The sequence below is a fragment of the Pristiophorus japonicus genome, chromosome 19 (assembly GCF_044704955.1).
Source record: "Pristiophorus japonicus isolate sPriJap1 chromosome 19, sPriJap1.hap1, whole genome shotgun sequence".
NCBI classification, from domain to species: Eukaryota; Metazoa; Chordata; class Chondrichthyes; family Pristiophoridae; genus Pristiophorus; species Pristiophorus japonicus.
In genome coordinates this window covers 14,482,122-14,492,624 of record NC_091995.1, presented here as the reverse complement: position 1 = coordinate 14,492,624, position 10,503 = coordinate 14,482,122, and the positions used below count along the sequence as shown (strand labels likewise).

Sequence of the window (10,503 nt, the reverse complement as noted above, 5' to 3'; positions counted from 1 at the left end):
TACTGTGCCCAAGTTGGCCGCCACGTTTCCCACATTACACTTCAAAAATTACTTAATTGGCTGTAAAGCGCTTTGAGGCATCTAGTGGTTGTGAAAGGTGCTATATAAATGCAAGTCTTTCTTTTTCTATACTGGCTTTCTTAAAGGAATATCCATTTAGTTCTGTTTCCATCCACTTTAACATTGCCCAACTATTTATAGATCCTGCACATCCCCTGGGAGGACAGACGCATAAATGTTAGTGTTTTCAATCAGGCCAACACCCCCACATCGAAGCACTGACCACACTCAACCAACTCCATTGGGCGGGCCACATTGTTCGCTTGCCTGACACAAGACTCCCAAAGCAAGCATTCTACTTGGAACTTCAACAGGGCAAGTGAGCCCCAGGTGGACAGAGGAAACATTTCAAGGACATCTTCAAAGCCTCCTTGATAAAATGCAACATCCCCACCGACAGCTGGGAGTCCCTGGCTAAAGGCTGCCCTAAGTGAAGGAAGAGCATCCGGGAGGGTGCTGAGTACTTTGAGTCTCGTCGCCGAGAGCATGCAGAAAGCAAGCGCAGGCAGCGGAAGGAGCGTGCGGCAAATCAGACTCCCCACCCACCCTTTCCTTCAACCACTGTCTGTCCCACCTGTGACAGAGACTGTAATTCCCATATTGGACTGTACAGTCACCTAAGAACTCACTTTTAGAGTGGAAGCAAGTCTTCCTCGATTTTAAGGGACTGCCTATGATGATATTGATATATTTAAACATGTATATTTTTTAGAAGCTATTATTCTGGATTCTGCTGTTTCTGGTGGGGCGTCCTATGTCCAAGCAACCCACTGTGTGAAACAACATTCTATCCTTTCTCATCGATCATTGGAGGATTAAATTCATGCCATCCAGTTACAGGAGCACAAACCAGAAGCAATAGTTTTCTTTATTTCCTGGAATTACTTTATCAAAACCTCTCGTAATTCAACCCCTCCTGCGGGCCAAGGAATCTGACCTTGATGTTTCCAAAGGAGTGGAATGGCTCAGATCCATGCTGGCCAAATATATTTTAAGAAAGAAACACTTTATATAGTGTCTTTTGTGACCTCAAGACATTTTACAGCCAAAGAAGCATTTTTTGAAGCATAGTCATTTTTGTAAGGTAGGAGATGTAGCAGCCAATCTGTGCACAGCAAGCTTCCACAAACAGCAAGCCGGCACGGGCTCGATGGACCGAATGGCCTTCTTCTGTGCTGTAACCATTCTATCATTCTGTGACTGGATCATCTGGGTTTAATTTAGGGGTAAATATTGGGCCAGGACACCAGAGAGAACTCCACTGCTTTTCTTCACACCCTGCCAGGAGATATTTTACATCCACCTGAGAGAGCAGACGGGGCCTCGGTTTAACATCTCATCCGAAAGACGGCACCTCCGACAGTGCAGCAGTCCCTCAACACTGCACTGGAGTGTCAGCCTAGAATTTGTATTCAAGTGTCTGGAGTGGGGGACTTGAATCCATAGCCTTCTGACTTGGAGGCGAGAGAGTGCTAACCCACTGAGCCAAGGCTGATTTATGATTGCAATCATTAGGCACAGAAGGAGGCCATTCGGCCCATCATGCCTGTGCCAGCTCTTTGAAAGAGCTGTCCAATTCGTCTCACTTCCCTACTCTTTCCCCACAGCCGTTCATTTCTCTTTGTGCCTTTTCCAAAAGAAAAAAGACTTGGATTTATATAGCACCTTTTACGACCATATAAATCCAAGTCTTAAAGCACTTTACAGTCAATCAAGTACTTTTGAAGTAAAAACAAAAAATGCTGGAAATCTCAGCGGGTCAGGCAGCATTTGTGGAGAGAGAAGCAGAGTTAACATTTCAGGTCGATAACCCTTGGTCAGAACTCCTTTTGGAGTACTTTTGGAGTGTAGTAGTCACTGTTGTAATTTAGGAAACGCGGGCAGCCAGTTTGCACACAGCAAGATCCCACAGAGATAATCTGTTTATGTAATGTTGATTGAGTATATATTTAATTAAACAATCTTGCACTGGATTAAAGTTCGTTGAACTTATCTGGGCTGGGCCGTAGCCCGGGTTACTATCTGATCCTTGACTGAGAAGACTGCTATGCAACGAATGCAGAGACTTGCTTTGCCGTGTGACCTCGATTGACTAACTGACTGGCGTGCCAGTGAGCCAGAGAGAGCTACGGAGGGCGAGCTTCGCCAATCAGCAGCCAGGGACAGAATGGAGCCCAGCCCAATTGGGTCTTTACAACAGAGCACACGTTCAAACTTTAAATCTGTCTGTCATGACACAGCGAGATAGAGGGAGAGAGAGAGAGAGAGAGAGAAAAAACAGCCGGTTGGATGACTAACTCAAAAGCTCTCCAGAAGTGAAAAAAGGAGGGAGCTGAGATTCATTAGCACCTCCTTCATCACACTCGTGTCAGTTTCACATCTACCAGAAATCGACATGACTGGAGCCAAGTGCTTTATATATATACATAATATATATATAAATAGACGGGGCTCTTGTATTTAAAGCGCTTCTTCAGGAAACGATTGAGAGTGAGAGAAGGGGGGCCGGTTTTAAGTGCTGCATGTGCATTTATAGAGAGACTCTTTCTCTTAAGACTGCTCCAGATTTGGTTTGAAATCCAGTTTATCGACCGAACTTTTGTTGCTCGATCGGTTTCAAAGCATTTGATTTTATTATTTGTGTCATTCTTTGAATGTACTGTTTAGGAGTTAGCGCTCTCCTTATATTCCCAACCGGTCTGAAACTGGAAAGATTTGGACCCCTGGAAAATTTCTTCAATCAAAAAAGTGACAGTGGGTCCCAGTGTGTATAGTGGGTGGTTGCGGTGGAGAGAGAGCGAGAGAGATCTTTCAATATCCTGCTGTGGTTTTTTTTTGTTCCCTCGTTTCCTCTTCCTTCTCCTCCTCCTCCTCGATGGCTTTTCTGCAGAAGAAAAAGAAGTTTAAGTTTCTGGTCAGCCTGACACTGGAGGAGCTCTCAGCCGTGCCGTTCGTCAATGGTATTCTCTTCTGCAAGATCCGCCTGCTCCACGGTGGGACCTTCACCGACCACTCCTCCAGGTAAATCGATTTGATTGTCCTTCCTTCTCCTGTTATCATTTAAGCGTGTGTGTGTATGTGTGCGGTAGAGTTCCTTTGTTGAAATTTTTACATGGGATTATACAGGGTACACAGCACAGAAACAGGCCATTCGGCCCAACCAGTCCACACCAGCGTTTATGCTCCACTCGAGACTCCTCCCGTCTTTCCTCATCTAAATCTATCAGCATAACCCTCTATTCCCTTCTCCCTCCTATGCTGTCCAGTCTCCCCTTAAATGCATCGATACTATTCACTTCAATCACCCCCTGTGGCAGCGAGTTCCACATTCTCTCTGGGTAAAGAAGTTCTTCTGAATTCCCTATTGGATTTCTTGGTGACTATCTTATATTGATGGCCTCTCGTTATGCTCTTCCCCGCACTCACAAGTAGGAACCCTCTCTTTGTAACTACTCTATCAAAATCTTTCATAATTTTAAAGATCACTATTAGGTCACCCGTCAGTCTGTTTTCAAGAGAAAGGAGAGCCAGCCTGTTCATCCTTTCCTGATGTGTATACCCTCACATTTCTGGTAGCACTTTGTAAATCTTCTCTGCACCCTCTCCAGTGCCTCTATATCCTTTTTATAACATGGCGACTAGAACTGCGCACAGTACTCCAAGGTTCGGTACAATTTTGGATCCTGACTAAATGAAAATAACAACAAAATCAATTGCATTTAAAAGCACCTTTCACGACCTCAGAACGTCGCAAGGCGTTTTGCAATCAATGACATACTTTTTGGAGTGTAGTCACTGTGGGAAATGCGGCAGCCAATCTGTGCACAACAAGCTCCCACAAACAGCAATGTGATAATGACCGTTTTTTTTAGTGAGGTTGGTTGAGGGATAAATTGGTTGAGAGATAAACCGGTCGAGGGAGAGAACTCCCCTGCTCTTCTTCGAAATAGTGGCCATGGGATCTTTTACATTCACCCGAGAGAGCAGATGGGGAATCGGTTTAACGTCTCATTCAAAAGACGGCACCTCCGACATTGCAGCACTCCCCTCAGTACTGCACTGGGAGTGTCAACGTGGATTTTGTGGTCAAGTCTCTGGAGTGGGGCTTGAACCCACGACCTTCTGACTCAGAGGCACTGAGCCATGGCTGGTACCTGACATTAAAGTTGCCTATAATCATAACCTTTATCCAAAAACTTTTTTCTCATTGTCACGCTTTTGTCACCACTTTGTGTTTACCAATTCCCATTATAAATCCCTGGGCCCACATGTATAGTGAGACCTGTCTATGTAAACTGGTCACGCTGTCATTGCGCCCTCCTGCCAGTAGTGGGCACTGGCTCGACGTCTCCCAGCTCCTTAACCTCTACGGCAGAGAAAACACTTGGTCTCCAATGACTCTACTTCTCTCTGCTTCCCAAAGTGTTGCTATTTAACTATAAAATGATATCAAATAAAAATATATTACATAAGAATAATAGGATTTTAAAATGGGGCCTGAGTTATGTGTGCGTGCCTTGGTTCAGTTATCCCTCACCATCTTACCCCAGTTTGCCTGAAGACTACGATTGGTATTCACCACGGGAGATCGACTAATAATAAATAATAATTCCATCTAGACAGCACCTTGTCAGGCTGAGAGATGCCTCATAGTGCTTCCTACAGTGATTGACTGTTATATCGACAGCATCCTCTCTGCACCAGTGTATGGTTTCATAAACAGCAATGAGTTACTCTTGTCCATCCCCGATTTTCTTCGTCCCACCATTGGCGGCCATACCTTCAGCCGCCTGGAACCCCAAGCTCTGGAAATCCCTCCCTGAACCTCTCCGCCTCTCTACCTCTCTTTATATACAATTTCTTACAGGGCTTGACGGGGTAGATGCAGGGAGGATATTTCCTCTGGCTGGGCATTTAGGACCAGGGGTCACAGTCTCAGAATAAGGGGTCGGCCATTTAGGACTGCAATGAGGACAAATTTCTTCACTCAGAGGGTGGTGAACCTTTGGAATTCTCTACCCCAGAGGGCTGTGGAGGCTCAGTCTTTGAGTAGATGAGTATATTCAAGACAGAGAGTGATAGATTTTGGGGTATTAAGGGAATCAAGGAATATGGGGATATTGCAGGAAAGTGGAGTTGAGGGAGAAGATCAGCCATGATCTTATTGAATGGCGGAGCAGGCTCGAGGGGCCTTATGTTCTTATATTTAAAACACTCCTTAAAACCTACCACTTTTGACAATATCTCCTTATGTGGCTCGGTGTCAAATTTTGTCCGATTAAGCTCCTGGGAAGCGCCTTGGGACGTTATAAATGCAAGGTGTTGTTTTTAGGTGGTGGTTAAGAGAGGTGTGTTGTCCTGGTCTCTAATCATCATCATCATAGGCAGTCCCTCCTGAAGTGAGTTCTTTGGTGGCTGAACAGTCCAATACGAGAGCCACAGATTCTGTCACAGGTGGGACAGATAGTCGTTGAGGGAAGGGATGGGTGGGATAGGTTTGCCGCACGCTCTTTCCACTGTCTGCGCTTGATTTCTGCATGCTCTCGGCGATGAGACTCGAGGTGCTCAGCGCCCTCTCAGATGCACTTCCTCCACTTAGGGCGGTCTTGGGCCAGGGACTCCCAGGTGCCGGTGGGGATGTCGCACTTTATCAGGGAGGCTTTGAGGGTGTCCTTGTAGTGTTTCCGCTGCCCACCTTTGGCTCATTTGCCGTGAAGGAGCTCCGAGTAGAACGCTTGCTTTGGGAGTCTCATGTCTGGCCATGCGAACTATGTGGCCTGCCCAGCGGAGCTAATCGAGTGTGGTCAGTGCTTCAATGTTGGGGATGTTAACCTGGACGAGGACGCTGATGTTGGTGCGCCTGTCCTCCCAGGGGATTTGTAGGAACTTGCGGAGACATCGTTGGTGATATTTCTCCAGCAACTTGAGGTGTCTGCTCTCCATTGTCCATGTCTCTGAGCCATACAGGAGGGCAGGTATTACTACTGTCCTGTAGACTATGAGCTTGCTGGCAGTTTTGAGAGCCTTGTCTTCAAACACTCTTTTCCTCAGGCAGTCAAATGCTGCATTGGTGCACTGGAGGCAGTGTTGGATCTCGACGTCGATGCCTGCTCTTGTTTATAAGAGGCTCCCGAGATATGGGAAGTGGTCCACGGTGCCCAGGGCCTTAAGAACATAAGAAATAAGAACAGCAGTAGGCCATACGGCCCCTCGAGCCGGCTCCGCCATTCAATAAGATCATGGCTGATCTGATCATGGACTCAGCTCCACTTCCCCATCGGCTCCCCATAACCTCTTGGCCCTTATCATTTAAGAAACTGTCTATTTCTGTCTTAAATTTATTCAATGTGCCAGCTTCCACAGCTCTCTGAGGCAGTGAATTCCACAGATTTACAACCCTCTGAGAGAAGAAATTTCTCCTCATCTCTGTTTTAAATGGGCGGCCCCTTATTCTAAGATTGTGTCCTCCAATTCTCGTCTCCCCCACCACTGGAAACATCCTCTCTGCATCCACCTTGTCAAGCCCCCTCATAACCTTATACATTTCAATAAGATCACCTCTCATTCTTCTGAATTCCAATGAGTAGAGGCCCAACCTGCTCAACCTTTCCTCATAAGTCAACCCCTCATTCCTGGAATCAACCTAGTGAACCTTCTCTGAACTGCCTCCAAAGCAAGTATCTCCTTTCGTAAATATGGAAACCAAAACTGCAAGCAGAATTCCAGGTGTGGCCTCATCAATACCTTATATAGCTGTAGTAAAACTTCCCTCCTTTTATATTCCAAACCCTTTGCAATAAAGGCCAAGATACCATTGGCCTTCCTGATCACTTGCTGTACCTGCATACTATCCTTTTGTGTTTCATGCACAAGTATCCCCAGGTCCCGTTGTACTGTGGCACTTTGCAATCTTTCTCCATTTAAATAATAACTTGCTCTTTGATTTTTTTCTGCCAAAATCCATGACCTCACACTTTCCAACATTATACTCCATCTGCCAAATTTTTGCTCACTCACTTAGCCTGTCCTTGTCCTTTTACAGATTTTTTGTGTCCTCCTCACATATTGCTTTTCCTCCCATCTTTGAATCGTCAGCAAACATGGCTACGTTACACTCAGTCCCTTCTTCCAAATCGTTAATATAGATTGTAAATAGTTGGGGTCCCAGCACTGATCCCTGCGGCACCCCACTAGTTATTGGTTGCCAACCAGAGAATGAACCATTTATCCAGACCCTCTGTTTTCTGTTAGTTAGCCAATCCTCCATCCATGCTACTATATTACCTCCAACCCCGTGAACTTTTATCTTGTGCAGTAACCTTTTGTGTGGCACCTTGTCAAATGCCTTCTGGAATTCCAAATACACCGCATCCACTGGTTCCCCTTTATCCACCCTGTTCATTACATCCTCAAAGAACTCAAGCAAATTTGTCAAACATGACTTCCCCTTCATAAATCCATGCTGACTCTGCCTGAGTAATTTTGCTTTTCCAAATGTCCTGCTGCTGCTTCTTTAATAATGGACTCCAACATTTTCCCAACCACAGATGTTAGGCTAACTGGTCCATAGTTTCCTGCTTTTTGTCTGCCTCCTTTTTTAAATAGGGGCATTATATTTGCAGTTTTCCAATCTGCTGGGATCTCCCCAGAATCCATGGAATTTTGGTAAATTACAACCAATGCATCCACTATCCCTGTCGCTACTTCTCTTAAGACCCTAGAATGCAAGCCATCAGGTCCAGGGGATTTATCTGCCTTTAGTCCCATTATCTTACTGAGTACCACCTCCTTAATGATTGTGATTGTGTTAAGTTCCTCCCCCCTATAGCCCCTAGACTATTCACTATTGGAATATTGTTAGTGTCCTCTACCGTAAAGATTGATACAAAATATTTGTCCCATGGATCTTGCTGACTGGGGGGAAGTGCTGTGCGGTGAGGACAGGCTGGTGGAGGACCTTTGTCTTACGGATGTTTAGCGTACGGGCCATGCTTTCGTACGCCTCAGTAAATACGTCGATTATGGTTCTGGAGTTCTGCCTCTGTATGTGCGCAGATGCAGGCGTCGTCCGTGTACTGTAGCTCGACGACAGAGGTTGGGGTGGTCTTGGACCTGGCCTGGAGACGGCAAAGGTTGAACAGTTTCCCACTGGTTCTGTAGTTTAGTTCCACTCCAGCGGGGAGCTTGTTGACTGTGAGGTGGCAATGGACTTCACGGGTACCGGCAGATATGGCCTTGGTTTAAGGCCTCGTGTGGAAGATTGCAACTCTGAAGGTAGCACACACCCTCAGAATCAATGGCGGGAGCGGAATCCAGCGTAGCTGCGAAAAGGGAAGTGGATAGATATTTGAAATGGTAAGCAATATTAAAGTGTGTGGAGACAGTCGATAGCTCCTTCAGCAAGCTGGCACAGGTGTGATGGGCTGAATGGTCTCCTTCTGTGCTGTGAGATTCCAAAAGAAAGAAAGACTTGCATTTATACATCACCTTTCACAACCTCAGTACGTCCCAAAGTGCTTTATAACTGTTGAAATACTTTTTGAAGTGTAGTCACTGTTGTAATGAAGGAAAGTGGCAGTCAATTTGCGCACAGCAAGCTCCCACAAACAGCTTCGTGATAATGACCAGACAATCTGCTTTAGTGATGTTGGTTGAGGGATAAATATTAGGCCATCATCATCATTGGTGGTCCCTCGAAGGGGGATGACTTGCTTCCATGAGTTCACAGGTGTTTCGATGAAGGACTCCAGGTTCCATTCCTGTTCCAATTGAGGGGGTGGAAGATGCCTGTGTCTGAATTTTTTTAACGTGTGACCATTGCACAGCAGCCACCAGACGGGCTTGACAGAGCTCGGCCTTTATCCAGTGGCAAGGGTTAACCAGGACGACTGGAGACCTGCTCTGCTGCACGGACCTAACCCGCACACATATCGCAGTGTGGGCTGGCTCGTGCTACCGTTTAATGTTCTCCTGTAAAGGATTCATGAGGTTCTTTAGATCCTCTGGAAGATGCAGAAAGGGCACTGCGAGGGGTTCCTCGTATAGCCCCAGGTCCGTTCTTATCTTGTCCGTTAGATTCTGGGTGACTGTTTTTTGTGCATGAATGTACATCATCCGTGCACACCCGATTTATCATGGGAAGGTCACTGAGGCATATCTTTTGGTTCTGTACCAATCTGTGGGATTCAAGTCCAACAGGATACTGTCACACCTGAACTATCGTTGTGCATCACTAATATTTAGAGTAAACAGAATATGGCATTTTAATTATATTTTTCAATCTGTGCTTTTCACCTTAGGAACCTGCAGTGAGTCATTGGGATGATATTGTGCAGTATCCTGTTGTGTGACACAGTGTGACAGTATCCTGTTGTGTGACATGGTGTGACAGTCTCCTTACTACTAGGGGGATCAAGGGGTATGGCGAGAAAGCAGGAATGGGGTACTGAAGTTGCATGTTCAGCCATGAACTCATTGAATGGCGGTGCAGGCTCAAAGGGCAGAAAGGCCTACTCCTGCACTATTTTCTATGTTTCTATGTTTCTAGTATCCTGTTGTGTGTCACAGTGTGACAGTATCCTGTTGTGTGTCACAGTGTGACAGTATCCTGTTGTGTGACACAGTGTGACAGTATCCTGTTGTGTGACGGTACCCTGTATTGTGACACAGTGTGACAGTACCCTGTATTGTGACACAGTGTGACAGTATCCTGTTGTGTGACACAGTGTGACGGTATCCTGTTGTGTGACACAGTGTGACGGTATCCTGTTGTGTGACACAGTGTGACAGTACCCTGTTATGTGACACAGTGTGACGGTACCCTGTTGTGTGACACAGTGTGACAGTACCCTGTTTTGTGACACAGTGTGACAGTATCCTGTTGTGTGACACAGTGTGACAGTATCCTGTTGTGTGACACAGTGTGACGGTATCCTGTATTGTGACACAGTGTGACAGTATCCTGTTGTGTGACACAGTGTGACGGTACTCTGTTGTGTGACACAGTGTGACGGTACTCTGTTGTGTGACACAGTATGACGGTATCCTGTTGTGTGACACAGTGTGACAGTATCCTGTTGTGTGCCACAGTGTGACAGTATCCTGTTGTGTGACACAGTGTGACGGTACCCTGTTGTGTGACACAGTGTGACGGTACTCTTTTGTGTGACACAATGTGACGATACCCTGTATTGTGACACAGTGTGACAGTATCCTGTTGTGTGACACAGTGTGACGGTACTCTGTTGTGTGACACAGTGTGACGGTACCCTGTTGTGTGACACAGTATGACGGTACCCTGTTGTGTGACACAGTGTGACGGTACTCTGTTGTGTGACACAGTGTGACAGTATCCTGTTGTGTGACACAGTGTGATGGTACTCTGTTGTGTGACACAGTGTGACAGTATCCTGTTGTGTGACATAGTGTGACGGTACTCTGTTG

The 10,503-nt window shown here is 46.1% G+C and overlaps 1 protein-coding gene across 1 annotated transcript in view; it reads left to right on the top strand.

Annotated features, from left to right (window-relative positions):
* The first annotated feature begins 2,354 nt into the window (after positions 1-2,354).
* Positions 2,355-10,503, top strand: part of LOC139229742 (early estrogen-induced gene 1 protein-like) — a 58,070-nt gene continuing 49,921 nt past the window's right edge. Inside the window, exon 1 of the mRNA XM_070861287.1 lies at positions 2,355-3,081. Within this exon, the coding sequence (XP_070717388.1) occupies positions 2,936-3,081 (146 nt within the window). The 5' untranslated portion in view covers positions 2,355-2,935. The remainder of the gene's footprint in view (positions 3,082-10,503) is intronic.